At 24.2% G+C, this 23,464-nt stretch overlaps 5 protein-coding genes across 5 annotated transcripts; 3 read left to right on the top strand and 2 right to left on the bottom strand.

Annotated features, from left to right (window-relative positions):
• Nucleotides 1–458: 458 nt before the first annotated feature.
• PCHAS_0103400 (conserved Plasmodium protein, unknown function) lies at nt 459–1,577 on the top strand (the record flags this gene model as incomplete). Its single annotated transcript, XM_735364.2, has 1 exon — nt 459–1,577. One exon carries the CDS (start codon nt 459–461, stop codon nt 1,575–1,577), a length of 1,119 nt encoding a protein of 372 aa, XP_740457.2.
• Nucleotides 1,578–2,328: 751 nt separating this feature from the next.
• Nucleotides 2,329–10,011, top strand: PCHAS_0103300 (centrosomal protein CEP76, putative; the record flags this gene model as incomplete). The annotated part of the gene is made up of 20 exons (XM_051320968.1): nt 2,329–2,616; nt 2,747–2,881; nt 2,988–3,127; nt 3,234–3,328; nt 3,437–3,660; nt 3,781–4,032; nt 4,136–4,233; nt 4,317–4,508; nt 4,637–4,988; nt 5,122–5,257; nt 5,383–5,560; nt 5,679–5,750; nt 5,887–5,984; nt 6,122–6,295; nt 6,377–7,106; nt 7,202–8,963; nt 9,126–9,398; nt 9,494–9,584; nt 9,690–9,853; nt 9,949–10,011. 20 exons carry the CDS (start codon nt 2,329–2,331, stop codon nt 10,009–10,011), a joined length of 5,517 nt encoding a protein of 1,838 aa, XP_051176916.1.
• A 114-nt stretch (nt 10,012–10,125) lies between these two features.
• On the bottom strand, nt 10,126–11,550 carry PCHAS_0103200 (phenylalanine--tRNA ligase, putative; the record flags this gene model as incomplete). The annotated part of the gene is made up of 1 exon (XM_016797639.1): nt 10,126–11,550. The coding sequence occupies one exon, from the start codon at nt 11,548–11,550 to the stop codon at nt 10,126–10,128; it is 1,425 nt and encodes a 474-aa protein (XP_016652972.1).
• A 1,674-nt stretch (nt 11,551–13,224) lies between these two features.
• Nucleotides 13,225–19,023, top strand: PCHAS_0103100 (AT-rich interactive domain-containing protein, putative; the record flags this gene model as incomplete). Its single annotated transcript, XM_016797633.1, has 3 exons — nt 13,225–15,210; nt 15,423–18,797; nt 18,874–19,023. The coding sequence occupies 3 exons, from the start codon at nt 13,225–13,227 to the stop codon at nt 19,021–19,023; spliced, it is 5,511 nt and encodes a 1,836-aa protein (XP_016652971.1).
• Nucleotides 19,024–19,685: 662 nt separating this feature from the next.
• PCHAS_0103000 (cation/H+ antiporter, putative) lies at nt 19,686–21,008 on the bottom strand (the record flags this gene model as incomplete). Its single annotated transcript, XM_734455.2, has 1 exon — nt 19,686–21,008. The coding sequence occupies one exon, from the start codon at nt 21,006–21,008 to the stop codon at nt 19,686–19,688; it is 1,323 nt and encodes a 440-aa protein (XP_739548.2).
• Nucleotides 21,009–23,464: the final 2,456 nt, after the last annotated feature.

The raw sequence follows: 23,464 nt of genomic DNA, 5'->3' as shown, positions 1-23,464 counted from the left end.
TTTGTCTACTATCGAAAAATCGCGGTCTTTTTCATGGGCAAAAAATATTGAGAAAATTTATAAAAACTTATAAAAATTTATAAAAATTAATATTGTCTGCTTATAGTAAAATAATAAGGGTTAGAAAGTTTTATTGATTTACCCCGTTTTTTCTTTTTTGTTTTAATTTATCAAAAATTATCAGTTAATTTTTTTATATTGTATTAAGGAGAGTGAGTTAAAAAGGTTAATAAGAGAAAGGGGCAATACATGTAGATAACTGTGAATATTTGTAGGCATGATTATTGTGTAAATTAAATATTTAAGAAAATTTATTTTTATTAAGCATTTGTGTTTATGTTCTATTATACAGTTGTATATGAGAAAGTACATTGTTTTACATATGAAACTATTTATAATAATTGTATGTGTAAACATATGCTCATATTTATTTGGGGTTATTTATATCATTGTAAATAATGGCGGAGGAAAATAATGAGAAGGCAGTTGAAAATGAAGATTCCGATAAAAGTTTAACAGATATGGGCAAAGAAAATGTAGCATCAGAAAAAACGATAGAAAATGATCAAGGAATGACTAATGAGTTGCTACAAAAAAGATTTGAATGTTTAAATAATACTATTGAGAATATGAATATTCATTTTAATAATATATTAAAAGATAATGAAGAAAAATATATACTAGCATTTAATACATATATGTATGATGTCCAAAAAGAAATTCGGATTTTGAAAAAGATAGTCAAGCAAGAAAAAATAAAACAATTAAAAGATGAAAAAGTAAAAAAATTACAAAAAGAACTTAAATGGTATATCAATGAATGTTTGAGGTTAGACAATTTTTCTGAATTTTTAAAAAAAGAAGCAGAAAAATGGAAGAGAAATAGTGAGCTTATGAAAAATCATATGATATATTTAGAAGAAAAATTATCAAAAACATATGAGAAATTTATTAAAAAGGGAAGCTTAAAAAAGGAAGTTTCAAAAATACAAAATGAAAAAAAAGAAAATATAAATAATCTAACCAGTATGAATGAAAGTTACACTAAGGAAAGTATTTCTATTAAACAGGAGGAGAAACCAAAAGACGAAAAAAATGTGCATGAAACTAAATTAAAGCATAATGAAAAGGAAAATGATAAAATATATAAAGAATTGGATTATAAAATAAAAAATTTAGAAAAAAAATTAAAAAAACAAATAACCTTAAATTGCAGCTTGCAACAAAAACTTACTAAGCATTATATTGAGAAATCAAAATATGAAAAATTGTTTGAGGATTGTGTCCAGCAAATTAAAAAGGACTTAGGAAAACTATCTATGAGTAATGATAAAGAGAAATATATAGACGAGAATTTCTCATCATTAATAAATGAATCTAAATTTAGTTACTTTACTAAAGAAGATAAAAAAAAGTTGTTAATTTCTTTTTTTTCTTCTACCGATTTGATAAATTTAATGAAAAAACAAGTTTTTAGTAAAGAACAAGAATCTTTTAATTTAAAACAAAAAAATAGTTATCCAAGTACAAGAATAACAAATCAAAAACTATCAGATATATCACCATTTATTTTGTAAATTTCATATATATGTATGCACACACTTTGTAAAAATATACATCAAAATATCATTTAGAAAGATAGTATATCTATAATATGTATGTATATATTTATAGTGTGTGGTTGAATGAATAGATAAGTCTTTAGCTATATTTCTCTTAACATTTTACATTTTTTATTGCCTGTTCATAATTTTAAAATTTTTTCGATTTTTTCTTAATTTTTTAACTTTTTAATAAAATATAACTTAAAAATAAAGCAAAAAAGAAAAATGTGTATATATTGTGGGTGTAAAATAAAATAAAAATAGAATAATACTGAACTATTCAAAGAATAATATTAAAACACCTTTAGGTTAATACGAAAGGGAATAAGTTGTATACATATATTTGCCTATTTCCCAACACCATATATTGAAACATAATATATGAGAAAAAATAATAATAAAAAAGAACATAATATTATAAAGGGGATATATTTTTCTTTTTTTAATAATTTTTTTTTATTTTCCATTTTCATGTATTTTCCTCATTTGTATATTTATTGTCTTTATTTTTAACAAAATTTTCAAAATATTTTATTAAAATTTAAAAACAATTTAAAATAAAAATGTTTTGTGATAAGAAAAGTGAAAAGAATGGTTTCCTAAATTAAACGAATGCAAATGAGAGAAAACAATTTATGTAAGTATCATATGTCGATAACCTTTTAATATTGTGTAATATGTTTGGTAAATGTGAATAATAATAATTAACATTTTAATGTAAAAAATGTATATAGTTCAAAAGATAAAGGGACTTATATATGACAATAATGATACAGCTAGCATAAAAGACGAGAAAAAAAATAAAAAAGTTCATATTAATGAACTAAAGGATGAAATATGGTTATATAAAAATGAATATAATAAAGAAAATGTAAATGAGGAATATGCCAGGGAAATCGAAGATGATAACGAATATTATGATGATGAAAATGACAAACAACCAAAAGATCATTTTTTAGAAGTCCCATTATTTGATGAGGATGACTATGGGAAAAGTATAAAAAGGCGAATGGTAAGGTTCTTTCATTTCTTTGCATTTGCTACTCTTTACTACTACTATTTTGCACGTCCTTACTGTGTGGATATGCTTGTCTATTTATTTTCTCATCTCTTTTGCTTCTTACAAATACATGTACATGCAGAAGGCTTTCCCAAATAAAAAAGTGAACTCTATCAAAAGATACGAAGAGACAGAAATAAGCGAGGAGACTTTAAGTACCACAGATGAAGAAGAAGAAATCGACGAGCCCTTCTTGGACTTATATGAAGAACTAAAGGTTATTATAAATATAAATAGTGACATTTTATAAAATATTAATTTCTACATATATTAATTATATGTCTAGATATATTTATCTTTATTTTTATTTTTTTTACAAATAGAGGGAACAAAAAATAAGAGAGTTTTATAATCCTATGCTAAAACCACGATTATGGCGTTTAGAATTTTTTATAAAATACATTCATAATTTGGAAAATAATATTCAGAAAAACTTTTATTTAATATCATTTGGAAATACAAAGTACCATTAATATGTGTCAATGCATTTGTGTGATCATTTTGATAGTTGTAGTAAGCACATGTTTATTTATATACACATATTATATGTATTTTTTTTTCTTTTAAAGAAATGTCAATCTTTATGGGGGAATGCAAAAGGATGTATTATATACTCCAGGGTATTCTATCAAACCAGGAGAAATTCAGCATTTAAAAATTCCATGTAAGGACTATAAAATTATAGATATGGATATAATATTTGCAGAATAATAGTTATCAATTTGAAAAAATGTTTATATATGTAATAAATTTTTTTTCCGTATCTTTACAGTAACAATATGGAGTGAAAAAGAATTAAGCATATCTTATGAAGATTTGAAAAAATTTGAAGTTACAATTGAAATGTGGTGTATAAAGGGACTTATATTTAATGAACTTTATGCATCTTCTAAAATAAATTTAAAAGAAATAATTGAAAATGATCCAGATAGTAGTATAGTGCTAAAAAGGAAAATTGAAAAGAAGAAAATAACATTTGATGCCCAACGTTTAGGGGTAGCATACATATTCTGCATTTGTATTTTGTCTTAAATAAGAGATGTTTCAATTTATTATTTTTTTTGTTAATTCGGAAATTCATTTATTTAATTTTTGTTTATATATATCTATCTTAAGATATATATGCAGCTATCGGAAATCTTCGAATTTCATATGGCCTTAGACAGTTGGTGGTTTATAGCAAATTCAGAGATGCCCAGCTATTTAAAGCTATTACCAAAATTTTTAAGATTTAAGTTTCCTTTAAGTGAAGGTGAATGGGTAATTCATAGCTCGAATAAGTCTAGTAATAATTTTTGGCTTTACCCTGGATACTTTTGTTTTATTGGAACATACCGACAGTTGGCAAATGCCTTTTTCATTCTCGCAGTAAGATATACTACACACTTTCTTTACAACTAAATTATTATTGTAATATTATTTTATATCTTATTTTGATTAATATTTTATAATTTATTTTTATTTTTTAAAGGTATTATGCTATAATTCTAATTACAAATATAAGCCACCTATTCTATTGGGCTCATGTATAGTATCTCTAAAATCTGTGACTGAATATCCTTTTTTTAAGTAAGACATGCAAATCATATTATTTAGAGATATATTTTTTGTCAGCCTTTATTTATTATTTTGTCTTTTTTGTTTTTTATTAGGGGAACTGTAAAAAAACTAACATTGGAAAAAAGAAAATTTAAGCAGGGAGAAATAGTAGGAAATATAAAATGCTTTGTTAATAGTTATGGGATACAAGAAGATGATACAAACATACAAAGGCCTGTTCAACCATTGAGTGATGTTACATTAGTAAACCAGTTATCTTTAAATGATCACTATTTAGTAATAAGGTTTGTTTCGTTATTTATATTTTTGTCAAATTTGTTCGTATTTTCCTTCCTATTTTAATGAAGCATTGGCAATTCACTATGCTTGACATGTTAATATTATATTGATTTATTTTTTTATTTTTTTTCAGAATAATAAAATGCGAAAATTTAGCTATAAGTAGTTTAGACCTAAACAATATTAATATAAATGTGTGGGTAAAATGGGATGGAATAGTTAACAAAACGGATACTGTATCAAAAACAGTGTCTCCTTTTTTTTATCAAAATTTATATTATCCAATACGATTAGTTGACAGAAAAGAATTAACAAATGAAAAATTAATACATAATGTATTACCTATAGATTTAATTTCAAAAGGAGATATTTGTTTGGAAGTTCACAATAACAATGAAATATATTCATCAATTTTAGGAATTTTCGAATTACCATTTGCAGATATATTTAATTATGGAACAGATGATTTTAGGGCATTAGCTCAGGTTATTTTATTTATTTAATAGGATTATTTTAATTCCTTTTTTTGGCTAGTTGTTTAAAATTTTTTTTTGACTAGCTATATTTTTCTTTTTTCGGTTAGCCATTTTTATTTATTTTTTTCTTCTTTTATTGCAGGATAACAATGAAGACTCGATACATAATGAAAACAAGAATTACGAATATTATGATCAAGGATTTGATAATCCAGATGATAATTATGAGGATTATTATTCAAGACAATATAGAACAATTGTTTATAAAAATACATTAGGTAATAGAAAATGAAAATAGTCTTTAATTATGTAGCCATTTATTGCATACTCGCTTTACATGTCTTATTTGGGTGTCTATGTAGGTGTTTGCATATATGTATATATTTTTTTTTCTTAAATGTAGATTTAATGTATTCTAGAGCACATTTAAAATCTTTAAATAAGGGGAATATGCAAACAAAAAGAAAATCGACAATATCAATCGAAGCTTTTGTAATCCCTCCACTTCCAAGTGGGTTGGTTTTTTTTCAGGAAAATAAATCTCAAAATTCGTCTATAATATACAAGTCTATGTCAAAAAGGTATTTAGAAAGATGCTTAAATTAGTGTGTACTAATTTCACCTTTTTTATTTATCACCATGCGTTATCGACATGCTCATTTTTCGCCTCCCATTTTAATATCATTAATTTAATTTTAGATGGGAACAAGATTTTAAGGGATTCAATGATATCTATTTGCAGTGGTTTCCAAAGGCCATCAAAAATAGAAGGTACTCAAAAAAATGAAAAATAGAAAAATAGAAAATTGTAAATAAATTTTAACAAGAAAAAAGGTATTCATGTGTATTTACGAAGTATATATGGGTATAATAACATTTTATTTATATAAAATTTTGATTTATTCAGCTTCCCTTGTATAAGCAAAAATGAATTTGACGATAACTACTATCCTCTTTGTAGTTTTGTGACGCCTATTAATTTACCTGCCCAAGTTTCAACACCTGGTATTTACAACAATTTATTATATGTGTTAAAATATAACGACTTTGGCAAATAAAAACAAAAAATAAACTGGTATTCATATTGTGTTTGTTCTTCATTGTTCACTAACTTATTATTATTTTTTATTTTATATGAATAGGCCCTTTATTTCACTGGCTGAATAATATAGAGTATATAGAAAATGATGATGAGTCCGTCAATTTCACTCCTCCACATTTTTTCTTGTCTTACAAAAAGGGAACAATACAAGATCATGCCCTATTACTATGTTGTTGTTTGAAGGGATTGGAATATGACGCATATGTATGCAAAGGTAAGCGACATACAAAATGAGAAATATATGATATATATATTTTTTGAGCTATTCTAATTTTATATTTGATTTTTTTATAAGGCACTATAAATAACGGGAAAACGGAGCACTACTGGGTAATGACTAGACACGAAAAAGGGTGGGTCTGTTTTTGGGAAGTAACAAATAAATCTATTATACATTTAAAAAATCGATGGAATAATAATAATTTTTTAAAAAACTTTGATATATTAACAGAAAATAAAATGATTAATAAAATGAATGAAAATGATAATGATAAATATTATAATGGTGAATATTTAACAAATTATATAAAATATGGTTTAGAAGAATTAGAAAATCGTAAAAATCAAATATTACAAGAATATGATATGAAAGAAGAAAATCAATTATATACTATGGACTTATATGGGGAACATCATATGAAAGATGAAGAAGTAAATATTGATGAGGTTTTATATAATGATGAAGAATTTTTTGATAATATATTTAAAGTAAAATATGAAAAAAATAATACATATAATTGTAATAAAGCTATAAAATATGTATTAGAGTCTTTTTCAAAATATATACCTATTGCCCCCAAGCTTGGTCTACTAAATTATGAAAATACTCTAGCATATGTTCCATATTCATCTATAGAAATAATTTTTAATGATCAGCAATTATATGGCAATATGCAAAACCATCATCCTGCATGTATTTTATATGACTTGGAAAATAATTACCATTGGCGCCCCCTTTTAAATCATGAGCCACCACAAATAAAAAGTGAAATAACTATTTCAACTCCATTAAGTGATAAGCTTTCGTAAGTTAAAAAAATGTCTATACATAAATAAGTATAATTTATTTTTGTATTTTTTTTATTTATAATGTAATAATATTTTATGTATACTTTTTTAGGATAAAATATATGAAGGAACTGGAAGAAGAAATACAGGAAATGATTTTTTTTATTCGAAATGTTGAAGGGTTGGAAACAAATTTTGATCATTCAACAGAAATAAAATATTTTTTAGAAATGTATATTGATATATGTGAATATAAATTAAATTTAGACAATAATTTTAATCCTAAACCAGAAAACTATGAATGGAAAAATGAAAAAGAACCTGAAAAAAATATGAACGGATCGATGCCTGGAAATATGCAAGATGGTATGGAAAATATAAACAAAATAGATGGCAATAATAATGAATCGAGAAAAAGCTGGTCTCAATATAAAAACGACTTTTATCCAAATATTGAAGGACAATATATAAATAAAGAAAATATAAATTTTCACGATTCTTATCATCCAGCTAAAAATGTAGAAATAATGAATAGCGAAAGAAAAAAAGATTTATCTAATATTCCTCAAGATTATGTATATGGAATGAATAATGAAATATATAACGATGGAAAGGAAGAATATATAAAAAATTATGTTTTTAATAAAAATAGTACTGATATATTAAATAATTATGATGAAAAAATCAAAAGAAAAAACACTAAGCGTTTTAGCAATGCTCCTTTACATTATCAAGATAATGAACAAGACAAAAGTTGTTATTTAGATATTCCAAATTATATTTACGATTGTGATAGTGTTGAAAAGGGAAGAGATTTAAATTGTGATGATGGCCAAACAGGAGAAGACAAAATACAGGTCGTAATAAACGATGAAAACGATTTTAAGGAAGATGAAATAAAAGAAATGAGTTACAACGAATATTGTGTAGGGCATGATTGTGAAGAATGCGAAGAAGAAATATATAAAGAAATAAAAGAAAGATATTACTGCTATGATGATAGTGAATGTTCTGACAATCAAACCAATAAAAATCTTCCAAGCAAATTTATGAAAAAAAATAATAATATTCTTAAATTAGAAAAGAAATTAAAAAAATATGAAAAAAATATGAAAAAAGAAATGATTGATATTAAATTGGCTAGTAAAGGAGGTAAAGGGGTACAAAAAGAAAATACGAAAAAATTATTTTCCAAATTTTTAGACACCCAAGAATATTTGATAAATAAACTGGATAATAACATAAATGAGGTCAGCATAAATGAAGATAACACTAAAGCATGTCACAACAATCTTAGATGTGAAAAAATGAAATATCCAATCAATGGATATTTTATTATTCCTTCAAAAAATGGTACTGATAATATATACACTTTTGAGGGTGTAAAGAAAAATGAAAAAATATCTTATAAAAAAAAAAGAAATATATTGAAAGATGTTAAAAATAAATCGAAAAAATTATATGAAGAAAAAATAAGAGTGGACAAAAATGATAAGCAATGTGAGAAAAAAAACAGAAAAAATATTTTACATAATATGTGTAAAAAATCGTATAATATTAAATTAATAGATTATAAAAATTTAAATGAAAAATGGGCAATCAAAAAAAAGTATAATAAAATAAAAGTCCGCAAATTTAAATTAGGAACACGTATACATATTAAGGGAAAACGAAAAAACAAATTATTTTGTAAAGATATTTCTTTTTTCATAAACTCAAATATTATCAAAAATGATGTGGAATCACAATTATCAGTTGATAAAGAGACAGTAAATTTGACAAAAAGTAAACAATTTGAATATGAGAGTGTTCATCAAATGTACAAAGCCTCAGAAACGGAAGAAAAGAATAACGATAGCATTGCGGGAGATCAGGTAATGAGCAGCACAACCTATATATATATACATATATATAATATTTATTTCCTATGGTTTAACACTTTGGTTCGCATTTATGTCAAAGTTTAAATGCAGTGCATATACGTAACCAGGCACTATTATGTGGCTATATAAATATTATTTTTTTTTTTTTAATAGAGTTGGAAATTGGGTACTCAAATAAATCAAAGATATCCTATGGATATGTCAAATGAAGTTAATGATGAGAATATAATAATGAAAAATAAAACAATTCCAAATAATTTCAGTGAACTTTCTATGGGTAAAAAATTTGAAAAAAATGAAAATGGTGAAAGTAAATCTACAAAAAATACTCCAGAAGTCCCTCCACCTAAAACATGGTCACGATTAGATGCGACATCTAAATATGCTGCTCATCAAATTTCTCAGTGGAATTGGTACTATGCCTTGGTAAGATAATTTATGTGATCTGCACACGTTCATAATGTTACTTTTTTAATAAAAATTAATTATCACATTATTTATTATGTGCAATTTATGTGAAGGAGGAGCAATATTTCAACTGGCAATACTACAAATTTCCAGTCCCCCCAAATCATACTTTTGTTGGATTCCCTATCCATTTTTCGACCCCAGGTAAGGATTGAGAAAAAAGGAAAATACGATCGAATTAATATGTGAAGTTATGTGCAAACCTTTATCTTTGTTTCGATTTGTTCTTTAATTTTTTTGACGTAACAGACTTTTCTGAAATAAAGGCCTTCTTGTTGAGCTCCAAGCGGTTTGATAACATAATGAAGCTTTCAATAAATAACATTTCATTTGTTATATATTGCAAATCTTATCCTTTAATTGGAGGTGTAATGTCTAATTGGGTATTCCTAGGATGTTTGGTTCCTTGGATGGTAAGAAAAATAAAATGAAAATTGTAAACTGCTTTTATGAAGTTGTTTCATTTTGGGGTGTATAATATATTTTTTTTTTTTTCTAATTTTTCTAGACGACCCAAGAAAGAGAAACGAATTTGAAAAAAAAAATTCATAAAAATCATAATGAAAGATAGGTTTAGTTTTGTTTTAAAATATTTGAAAAAAATAGTTACTTTATTTTGTTTCTTTGTTTATATGTATATACAAATTTTTATTTAAGCAAATTGGTAGAGACATTTTTTTTTCATCTATCTGATGGTAATAAAGCATTCCTTGATTAATGCTTGGATAATTTTATTTTGTGTTTCATTTATGTTTTTGTGTGTTAAATTTTGAAAATGTGATCTATATATTATTCTATAACATAAACTTGTTTGTTGTGTTTTTTGATTAAAGTAATGATCAATTTTTATGACCTGTTCAATATTTTCACTATCTATATCTCGACATATTTGAAAAAATAATGATTCATCAAAATTTTCATTTGCGTAAAATGATATATCTTTATGAATTGATGGGAAATTACTAAATGGTATAAATTTTGAAATTTCATTTTCTTTAAACTGATTTATAAATCGATTATCGTGACTCCAAAATAATCGTATATCATTAATACCATATAATAGCATAGCTAATCTTTCTAGACCTATTCCAAATGCCCATCCATTATATTTTATTGTTTTTAAAAAGTCATTAATTTTTATTTCGATTTTTTTATTAAGATTGTTATTACACAATTTATTTGATATACTAAGAAGAGATGGTAAAGAAGTATCTATATTTTTTTCATTTGAAAATTTTAAAACATCTTTTAATAAATTTGGTTCAAATAAAGAGATTTCTTTTTCTATAATTTGATTTATTTCATTTTCATATAATGAAATTGCAATTACTTCTTTTTTAATTTTTCCACAACCTAAAACCTCGACCCAATTTTTTGAGTCGTCATTATTTTCTTGTGTAGTGCACCTATCAGAGTGTGGTGACACAGGTTGTGAATTTGAAACAGTATTATTATGATGATCTACATTTTGTTTTATGTACAATTCGAAGGATGGATCTGTAAAAGGAAAAGAGGTTTGATGATCCCATTGGATTTGAATAGACTTAGAACCAAAGAGATGAAAAATTAACTTTTCCAATTTCGATTTCAATTCATATTCTACATCAAAATTATCATGATGTATTAAAAAACCATCTGTTTGATGAAAGATAGGAAAATGTAATTTATCAATTTGATCTCTTCTATATACTGTTCCTGTATATATAACTTGTTTGTGATTTGTTCTTAACAGTTCAGGTAAATGTGTAGTCATGTGTGTTCTTTTTAATTTAATTTGATCATGGTGTAATAATTTATTAGCTAGATAATATTTATAAAAAGGGTTTAATTTTTCATATATATCATAATAATATTTTTGTATATAAGAATAATTTTTTATATAATTTTCATTTAAATAAAACGTATCTTTAAAATTTCGAACAGGATGTTTTAAGGGAACAAACAGATTATCAAAATTATCTTTTACTGATATTTCATTATTTAGATTATCAAAATTTTCAAACTTAAAAAAATTTTCAATTCTTGATTTTACTGTCCTTATTGGATGATTTATAATATTGTATAAGGTTTTCCCTTCATTGGTTAAAATAATTTTAGGCAATTTTGTCATTTGTTCTTTGCATATATTATATGCATAAACTATTTGTAGATACTATTTTTATTTCGTTTTGCTTTGCTCTCACTAATAATAAGGACCATATCCTTACTTGGCTTATATTCTATTTCATAATTTTACATCGTACTGCAAATATTAAAGCATATTCATATTATATCTATACGCTTATTCGTCTTTACATTTAGCTGTGCAAGTTTCTATTCTATTGTAGAGGATGTGAAAATTAAATTTATACAATATTCGATGAAACACATTTTCATTCCTCTTATAAATCACAATGAATTTCAACTGTTTTCTTTTATTTGAATTTTATTTTTTTAATTTCAATTATCATTCATATAGGGAATTTAAAAATGTATAAAATAGGGAATGATATTATAGTGGTAAAATTCGCATTAAATTTGTTAGAATAATTATTTTATAAATTAAAAAAAATATTTAAAATAATAAGAAGATTGTAATTGTAGTATATTTTTACGGCCATTTTTTTATTCCCATCACTGTGTATGTAAAGCACAAATGTTAATGGGATGAATTTTTTTTTAATGATAAAATTTATGGGGAATCGTTTTTCCACTATTTGAACATTATTAATATTGAGTTATGCTTTAGATGGTGGACTATAAAGATGATTAAAACAATAAAAGGTTTTTCATTTTTTTTATTTATTTGGGGATGAGCCCAGAAAAATTAAACACAATTAATGCTCTCATTGTAGTACCATAAATTTAGTACTGAAAAATGCTGGTGTCTAACGAATATTTATTATTATATTATTTTCATGAGTATTTACATAAATAAGATGGAAAATGTTAACTATAAAACGGAAATAAAGGATGTAGTGACAATTAGTTGGTCTTGTAATTGATGAAGAGGTATACATGAGTAATGTTATATATTTTTTGCTTATCCTTTTTTATCACTTTATGTGTTAATATAGTTAGTATCATATTTACCATCGATATAAACATATTTTAATTTTCAACTATTGCTTATGCATACTTTTCAGAGTGTCCAAAAAATGAAAAAAAAAAAAAAAAAAAAAAAAATAAGGTTTTCTTGTTTTATTATAAATTTTGGCTAATTTCTACATATGTATGTGATTAACGATTTGGATAATATAAATGTGTATTTCATAAAATAATTTCCATAATAATTATAATTAAAAAAAAGTACACACTTAAAGAAAATTATTTTTATAATATGATAATTGTAGTAATAGTTAAATAGGGATAATTTCCTTTTCTTTATTTTTAATAAATTTTCTGAAATTGTGAATATGTACATACATACATGCATACTATTGAAAGGTGAATGGACTTAAATCGGGTACAGCTAAATGAGTCTATCTCTTAGCTAGCTTATTATTTTTCACTTTGATATTATATATTTTTTTAAAGTTTATCAAAAAATAGAAAGGTTGAAATAAATGTGTATGTATGCTGGTTAAGTTTTATAATTTTATGGTGTACTTTTTTTTTAGAATGAAATAATAATTTTCTTTTTCATCAGTATTTATGATAATACACGTGATTAATGATTGGAAATAGTGTGGACTAGTTTGTAAAAATGTGAATTATGTAGTCCATGCATATATAACTATTATTAGTTGAGGTATGTACATAAAATATATATGAAAAATTTTCATGCATATGCAATGGAAACAAAATGGAAAAAGATGAGTTTTATAGAAAATATGAAGAATACTATGGTGGAGACATAAATGAGATTCCTTATTTATTAGAAGGAAAGGATATATGGTTATATGATTTGTATTTAAGTGTTTTGAAACATGGTGGGTATTCGTGTGTAAGTAGAAATGCGAAATGGTTGAAGATTGGAAAAGAGTTTGGTCTTATAAATAAAGAAAAAAATATTAGATTAATAGAAATTAAAAATATTAAAGAGTATTATTTAAATTATCTTAGAGAATTTGAAAGAATACATGATAATTTAAAAAAAGGAAAAATATTAACAAAAAAATATCGATGTCGTGTTGGAATAAATAATGTAGATGTAAAAAATAAAAAAAAATCAGTAACAAATACTAATGCAAATAATATAGCAATATCTTCTAAAGGTACTACTAATAAAAGGGGTGTCCAAAATAATGGGAAAGGAGATACAAACATGATAATTGATGATAGTCGTTTTGTTGGAATGAATAAAGATTCTTTTTTTGTTAAGGATGATATATTTAGGATAGAAAATCGTCCAGCTATTGGTAAAAAAAAAATTAATATAGAAAATGGAATGTCCAATTTTAATTATCCTACTAATAATAGTCATAATAACAATATGGAAATAAATTGTAAAACAAAAAAAGAAATATATCATGATAGTTATACTAAAGAGAATCGAAAAGGTGAAGGGAAATATAAGAAAAACCATAGAAACAATATTTTTATGAATTACAACAATATTGGAGGAGAGTTGAATGAGGATAATACTCTCATTGATAATCTAAATGGTAATAACAATGATGTTATTCGAAGGTCTGATGTTGGTAAAGCTCAAAGTAATGAACGAAGAGGTAGATCGAGTAATGATACAAAGATGAGAAAGGGAAAAATAAATAATAGTAAAAAAAGTAGTAGCAAACAAATAGATGATCAAATGAATTGTAGTGAAAATTTTGTGAATATAAATAATATGTCTTGTTATAATCTTCCATATAACACGATAAATAATTACTCAAGCAATTTAAATTATATGAATTATTTAAATATACCTAATTATGGTGACAATAGATATATAGGAGATACAGATTACAACAATAATATGTATTCCTCCAATTTTAGTAATACTTATATTTTTAATAGTCCCATAAAAAATGAAAATAATAATTATATAGGAACACCCTATATTAATAATAATTTTGTTGATAGTAACTGTTCTACACTCAAGTTACTAAACGAAAATAATTATAGTGAATATAATGGTTCTCCAATTACTAGCATAGCCCCAGCAAGCATGGGATATATGAACTATGCATTTATAAATGATAATTCATTTATAGAATATTCAAAAAATAATAATATTGTTAATAGTTATAACAATTGGGGTAGTGGAATCTTAAGTAATAATGGTTATGTTGATAATGTTGTAAATTATATGAACAATGGAAGTTGTGAAAATAATTTCAATATTTTGAAAAATGGAATGAATACAGTTTGTGGACAAGGAGAAAACATTATGAATAATATGAGAGGGATAGATAACTATAGATATAATTACGAAAATAATAAAGATATAATTTTATCTAAAGTTGAAAATGAAAAATGTATAGATGTATATAGATTATTATTAGGATTATATAAAAGAAAAGAAAATGTTGGAGATTTTATATTATGTTTAAATATATTTTATTCTATATCAAAAATGGAAAATATTATTTCAAAAAAACAAATTCATATTGTCATATGGTCCCTTTTGCATGTATTGGAAGATATACTTAAAATATTTTATGATGGCTTTAATAGTACAAAGCGGTCAGTATATATCTTGATGAATTTTTTTAAAGACTATTTAGTAAAAGACGAGCCAATTGAAAAAAGAGAAAGAAACATAATTTCAAACATGGAAAATTCGAAGAATAAAATTGAAAATAAAAATTATGAATCAGAGATTTGTTCGGATTACACCACCGAAAAGGTAAGGGAATAAAAAACGAGCATGTACAATTATGCAAATTTATAGGGAGATAAAATATGGCTGAATACTTCTCGACATTTTTTATTGTAACCCATTTTGTATATATTCAGTTGTAACATAAAACTATTGATTTATTTTGTGTGTTCTTAACTTAAGTGTGAAATAATGTTGTTACATATATTTGGTGTGCTGTTGACTTTTGCCCTTTGTAGAGAAATGAAAAAGACCCTAGATCGAATAATAGCCAGATTTTATCAAACGTATTATTTTTAAACAATAAAATCGAAATAAGGGAGATGGTCGATTTGCATTTATCTTACTATGAATATTGTGAAGAAAAAAAAAAAAAAATTAAGCGAATGTATGAACTAGGAAATAAATGTGTTGAGCAAAAGGAGGAACCAAAAAAAATAAATAAAAAATATGATGAGAGAAATGAAGTATGTGGTGAAAATATTCGCACTAATGCAGACTCATCGGCTAGTTCCTACTATTGCAGTAGTATCCATAGTACAGACATAGAAAATATGAACATAATTCGAAGAGATAACGATGGTGGAAATTTAAATTGTAACTATTTTTACAAAGATAAAAAATATGTGGAAAAAATTTTAACAAAAAAGAGTTCCGTTGAATTTGTTTTCATCATTTTATATATACTGAATAATATATTTCAAATTAGTAAATATAATTTATATTTTTTTAATATACCACCAAATTGTAAGGATAGTAAAGAAAAAGGAAATGAAAATGGTTGTAGCACAGATAAAAGTAAAAAAGTAACTGAAGATATGAGCCCATTGGACGATAAAAATGAAATTCTCACTATGCTTACACCTTTGAATGGAGGAAATAAAAATATTTTGAAAAAAGAATTGACAAATAAAGAAATACCAAAGAATAATTTTTATGATGTAAGTTCATCAGATGAATCATCATCGGTTTGTAGTATGAATAGTTGTATAAATACTGATATAAATTTATTTGTCTCATTGAAAATTGAAGGAAATACTACAGTCGATAATAGTAAAGATATATTGGCTTATAAAAATAATAACAATATTAATGAGTTTGAAAAGGATGAGAATAGTTTGTATAAATCGAGTTATAATAAATTTGATGGTCAAGATAGTGAAAAATTAATTGGTTCTGAAATAAGAGAAGGAAATAATTTAAATAGAAATTCCAAAGAATTTGATGAAAATGGAAAAGATGAATATGAAGAAGATAGATGGAAAGAGAATAAAACTAGAAAATGGGACATAAAAAATAGTGAAGGAAATGATGTTTGTACAGAAGTTACTGAGGAAAGCCAGTTACAAAATTTGTCACGTGATGATACTGAAAATGGGCGTAAAAATGCGTCTGAAAATTTTGTGTCGAAAAATGGTTTTACCAATTTGAATAATAACAGTGGGGGGAGTATAGACAATTCTAAGGAGACAAAGAAGGTAAATAAAAATAAGAAGGAAGTTAGAGAAATATATAAAAATCTACAAAATGAAATGTATAAGGATGTGAAAAAAATGTTTATTAAAAAAAAACGAAAAGAAACGAAACATAAATTAATCCATTATTTTTATTTAAGTAAATTTCTTAGTATATTTGAAACTGTATTTTTAAAAAATTTTGAAAATATAATATATCATGAAAAGGTTATTGAAAATGTGTATATTAATATGTTTATTTGTATTGATATAATAAATAAAGAGATGGGTAAAAATATTTCATTAAAATATATTTTTTTTCCATCCCAATATTTAGAAAAAATAAACACAATGAAAATTGTTGCCCATTTCTCGTCGGATAACAAATTTTATTTATTTTCAAATCAAGAAAATCGTAAAAACAATAAACCCAAAAAGGGTGGTGAACCAAATAATGATGACAATTTTAGGAAAGACAATCAGAATGAGTCAACTGATTGTGGAAAAATAAATATAGAACCGGTTTCTAAGTTTATAGATGAAAATGAAAAGTTTAAAGAAAATCAGAATGATCTTGATAGTAATGAGAGAGATGAAATTAACGGAAGGGAAGAGGAAAATGAAAAATGGAGTTGTGAAATTCGTTATGTGAAAAATGATGATAGTGTAGAAAAAGATAAAGTAAAAATAAATGAGAATGAGAATAAAGAAATGGATGGACAGAAATATAAAAAAAAAATGAAAAAATTATTTTTAAAAATATTTCGAAAAAATAATAGAAGATATAATATTTATAAAAAGATAGATGATAAATATTTAAAGGAGCATTATAATTATTTTGAAAGTTTTTGTTGTAAAGAGAAAGAAAAAATGGAAAAAGATATTTTGTTAAATTTACATGGAATTACAAAAAATATATTATTAAAAATATATAAAAGAGTTAATAAATATTTAAATATTGCAATATTATCCTTAAATATATTAGCACACATATTATATTTAATTCCTAAGAAGTTATTTTATATGTCTATAATACCATGGATATTAAATAATACAATAAATGTAAAATGTTGTTATACTTATGTGAATATACCTTTATGTATTTTAAATTATAATGGGTTTATATTTTTAGAAACATTTATGAAATTTATTATTCAAATGATTAGAAATAATATACTATCAATTAAATCCTATATTTTCTCATTTCTTCGTTTGTGTTCTTTTCCGTTATATATTTATATACACTTTGACATCCCATTGTCTCATAATCTTATTGTAACATCGTTGTGTTTAATATATAATTTAATTACTTATGATCCTGATTATTTGGCAACGGGACTAATCATTGAAAAAGAATTCCAGAATGAAGGCTCATCTGTTTTCTTCAACAAAGGCATTGAAGTAGGGCGTAATAATGAAGCTAACAATAGTGATATTAAAAATGGTATGAAAAAAAAAACAGATTTTCAGACAACATATTTTAGAAATAACACGGTTACGTCTGAAAATATGACGAATGGCTTGTTTGAAAGTATGGGTGGGTCACCCCGAATTTGTGAAGCTACTAATAATGAGGGATCAGTAAAATGCGAATTTAATACAAATAAAAGTTTCGAAAAAGGAGGGAAAGAAAAATATGATCATGATAATGCTAGCGGAAAAAGAAATGAACTATTAGAGAAAACATTTTTAAAAACCCTTTTTTTATTTTTAAAAAAATTTATTTATTTTAAAAGTATTTTGAATTGTGCTAATATAAATGATGTAGACGAAATGGTGGTAGATAGTAAAAGAGTTCAAGATATTTTAAATAATTGTAACTTAAATAATGATGTAAAAATTATGAGTAATGAAAATTGTGGTTCTAATATTGAAAAGAAAATACTTTATTTACATGATAATTTAATTATATATGCTAAGAAAAACAAAATTAACTCCGATACTGTTAAGGATATAAAAACATGTTATAATATAAGAAAACGTTATAAAAATCAAAATAATACAACTAGCGATTATTCATATGAATATATGACATCCAATAATCAAGAAACACAAAAACTTAGTATTTATGCTCATTCTATAATGTCTATACTTTTGTTTTTATCATCTCATCATAATTTATGGGAGTCTTTATCTCCTCATATTCCGCTGTTAGTTCATGTAAGGCGTGTCTATATATGTGCAAAATTTATTATTGTTTTCATTTGATCACTTTTTCATTTTCTTCACATTTCAGATGGCACTGATTCGGACTGATATCAGCTCGTCCTTGTGGGTAATACTAAAAGAATATTACTTTCGAAATTTCATGAGACAAAAAAGGAGTCCCAACAAGTGTAAGAAATATTATGACTCGAAAGTTGTGAGAATAGAAAAAGTAAAGTGATGTTAAAAGTTTTTGATATATTTTGTTTTGCTTTTTCCTATTGTGAATTTATTTATATATTTGATGAAATTTGTTATTCCTCTTTAAAAAAATAAAATAGTTTTATTTCATTTATTGTTTATGGAACAAAATGGTTTGCATTCTTTTTCATTCCTAACCTTTAACCGAACTTAAACATATAAAAATATTTAGAAAAAAATTAGTTTATTTATATAAAGTAGTATGAAAAAGTAATCATATTGTAATATATTGCGTACTGCATGTGTAGGAAATAGCCATACTGAGTGGCAATTTGAATTTGGGTAAAAATTAAAATAGTTATTTGTGTATGTCTAACAATACACTTAATTTATATGCACAAATTTTATAAACACTTGTAAATAAATATAACATTACATAAGCAATGCGCAGAATAAACGATTAAATATGTAAGAGTAGAAAAAATAATAAATATGTTATGGTGATAAAATGGTGCATAAATAAATTTGCACACACAAAAAAAAAAAGCAGTATTATAAAAAATGCAGAAAAACAAGATTAGTAGAACAAAAAAAATATAATAAGTGATTATGTTATTTTTTTCCCATGAAAAATGGATAGGATGATATATATAATTATTTAAAAAATTTTGATAGTAGTAATTGCATAAATTTTAAATTAATTTATGAAGCGTCAAACCAAAAAACAACACCAACAATAAGATAAGCGGTAATTAACAAAACACCTTCTAGCCAATTACTTTCGCCATCTTGTACAATAGCCATTGTAACAATAACTGACATAACTAATATAACACTTGATAAAGGAGAAAAGGCTAAGGTCATAGGTTTATTTAAAATCCAACCGAATAAAACTGTTATTGGTACAACAAAAAGAGCTATTTGAGCAGAGGAACCAACAGCTACTCCCATAGTTAAATCGACTTTATTTTTAATTGCAACAGTAACAGCAGTTAAATGTTCTGTAGCATTACCAACAATAGGTAAAAGTATAACGCCAATAAAATTTTCAGAAATATTATAATATCTAACAACTGATTCAACTGTATTAATAAGATATTCCGAATGAATACTTACAAGAACAGTTATTAAAATTAAAAAAAGAGATCCTGTGATTACAGATAATTGTGGTGTTTCTTCAGTCATTTCTTTATCTTGAAATAATGATATATGTGTATATAATTGGAATAATAAAAATAAGCAATATGTTATAAATATTAAAACAGCTGTTATTCTTGAAACTTTTAATAATACATCGATATTGTTGTTACCAGTAACTGAAGATACGGAAGGTATAGTTATAGCTAAGCTTGATAATAATAATAAGGATGTACTACATGTAGCTCCTTTTTCATTAAACTTTTGAACATGATGATATAATCCTCCCGCAAAAAATGACATACCTAAGACTAATAATAAATTTGATAATATGCTTCCTAATAATGTACCTTGAACGACATTAATTAATCCTGCTTTTAGTGCTTGAATAGAAAATATCATTTCCATTAAATTTCCAAATGTTGCATTTAGTAATCCCCCGATAATTTCTCCTGTATGTAAAGCTAGGTCTTCTGTTACGCTTCCCATTAAGGCTGATAAAGGTATTAAGGCCATGAAATTAAAAAAAAATATATATATATCTGGGGTTCCTAATAAATAACTAAGTATACCGATAGGGATAAATAATAAAAGTATATTTAACTTGTTATTTAAAATGTTATATACTGAATTAATGTCTGTTTTTCTAGGCATATAAAATGGTTTGGTTTCTTCAAAATCTCGATAATTTCCTAAATGTGCAATACAATCATTATATGGTTCTTTTCCATTGCATAATAATTGTAAATGTAAATTTTTATTTCCTATTAAATTGGTATCATTTAAACCTCTAGAATTTTGTATATTCCCTGCAGGGAGATTTTTATTTAGTGGCTGTGAAATGGTACGTCTTATATAAGACGTTGCGCGTACTCGTCCCATAACCATTTTGTTTAGAGCTATTCGAGTAGTATCATATGGTGTAAATAATATATTATGGGTTAATATAAAACCCTATGGGAAACCAAAGAATATTTTGTGGATAAAAAATCAAATTTTGAAATATTACACATATATCCAGTTATAATTAGAGGATATATATTTGTGTATGTATGTGAATATTTATAGTGTAGTGCATGTTAGTATTAAAAATTTTTTTTTTCTCTCCGGGCATATGTAGCTAAATAAATGGAATTATAGTATCATGGGGTTAATACAACAGACATGAGTAATAATACAAATAAAAACATGGAGGCATCATTACTAATAATTGATGTAGCAAAAATATATTTTATATTATAAAATTATTGATATATACATATTTATATAAATAATATATATGATTAATATGTAAGCTTAATGAAATATGAAAGGATAAATATTTTATTATGTATAATAAAAATAAATACGGTTGGCACTTATTTCTTCAAACAAGCATGAATATCATAGGAATAAATACTAGGATACATTTATGCACATTTAAAAAATAGAGGATGAATTAAAAATTATAAAATATTTCATATCAAAAGAAAAAAAAAATAGATAAATAGCTACAAATATATTTACAGTGATAAATGTGCAAAATGTTTTTAATTCGTTGAGTCGTGGAATAATATATACACAAATGTTTTTATAAAAATTGTATTTTTTCAATGTTTTAAATTTGATTAACTAAAAGATATGAAAATGTATAAAATATAAAAACTGTAAAAAAATATATACATTTGATGAATATTTCCTAACCAATGTTTACATTTCTTTATCCATTTTTCTTTACATTAGCAAATGACAATAAACAAATGTAGTACGAAAATATTTTCAAAAAAAATATATAAATGGGTAAGCACACATGAGCTCTTACAATTTTTATACATACATGTGTATATATTCATATTATGTATTTTTATAATATATGTAAACTTCCAATTGGTCAGGCAAATAAGGTTTAACTATATTTTGTAGTAGTATATAAAAGGCTTGCTTTATAATTTTTAAAAAGTTGAAAATATAAAGTTTGCAGGTGTAGGATAATTCATATTTATTTATTTGTGAATAGAATATTGCACATGCTTGTGTATGTTTCTACAAAATTGATAGTATCGTTTTTGTAGGGAATAATAACTGGTATTTCGTTTTTTTAATTTATTTTAAAAAAAATAGCCTTAATTAAATTGAATTATTTCTTAAGCTCACAAACAAGAGGAGCATGATATAAATATGTTTTGGCATTATATATATTCCTACATTTTGTAATATATACAAAGACATGAGGAATGAATAGAATATGCCATAAAAATGCAAATAATATCCATTTAATTGTAAATTTTTAACAAAAATAATTTATAAAATACAGAGCATAAAATAGTTATTGCCTTTAAAAAAGTAACAAATCAATTTCTTTTTTTTCATTAACATTTAAATTGTTGTACACCCATATATATCCCAAGCAATACCTTTAAAAATAATATATTTTTTGACATAAATATTTAAGAACATATTGATATATTTAAAAGGTGTCTATAGTCATAAAAATAGGGGGAAAGACATTATACGATGTTAAAAGTGTGGGGAGGCATATTATAAAAACTTATTTTCATCAACATATTTTAAAAGAAAAAAAAATATATCAAAAAATGATTTTAAACTTTAATGATAGGAAAGATGGTATGTTCTATTATTTTTGTCTGACCATTGTAGTACTATAAATTTGGAAAATGTTTTAAAAAATAGATCTGTAAGAATTTTGTATGTTAATAGTTTTTCATTTCTATTGGGGGTACTCTCAAAAATGTTGTTATAAAAGAATTATATGATAATATAGATCATATGAAAAGGTATTATAAACCTAGTACCAAAACTGTTGAAAATGGCATAAGCATGTACATATTTTGCTTTTAAAATAATTTTAATAAAAATTAGTTTGTTATAGCGATGAAAATATTTTGCTTATTAATTTTCATATCACTAGTTGTAAATAATCTTGAATATGCTCATTTTGCTAGTAAAAAAAATATATAAATAAAATAATATTATTGGGGTTAAATAATATTATCAGCCATTTGGGCCAAATCATAAATAGTACTTAATGCGGTATAAATTTTATGTTCCCCCGACTGACTATAAATAAATAAAGGGATTTATTTAATATCTTCAATCCATATTATAATCCAAGAAAATGTGATATATTTCCAAAAAAATTGTTTCCTATGTTAAGCGAAATTATTTTAACAATTTAAATTTATAGGAAATGAGTCAGTCCATATATATGGTATTTAATTTTTATTTTAAAACAGTTTATTTTTTTTTTTTTTTTTTAAGAAAAAACTAAAATTTTTTATATACTATATACTATATTATACGTGCGCTATTATTTTTTGATATATGAGAAAATATAAAATAGATTG

Source organism: Plasmodium chabaudi (genome assembly GCF_900002335.3).
Source record: "Plasmodium chabaudi chabaudi strain AS genome assembly, chromosome: 1".
In the NCBI taxonomy this organism is placed as follows: Eukaryota; Apicomplexa; class Aconoidasida; order Haemosporida; family Plasmodiidae; genus Plasmodium; species Plasmodium chabaudi.
This window is presented reverse-complemented; position numbering and strand designations above follow the sequence as displayed.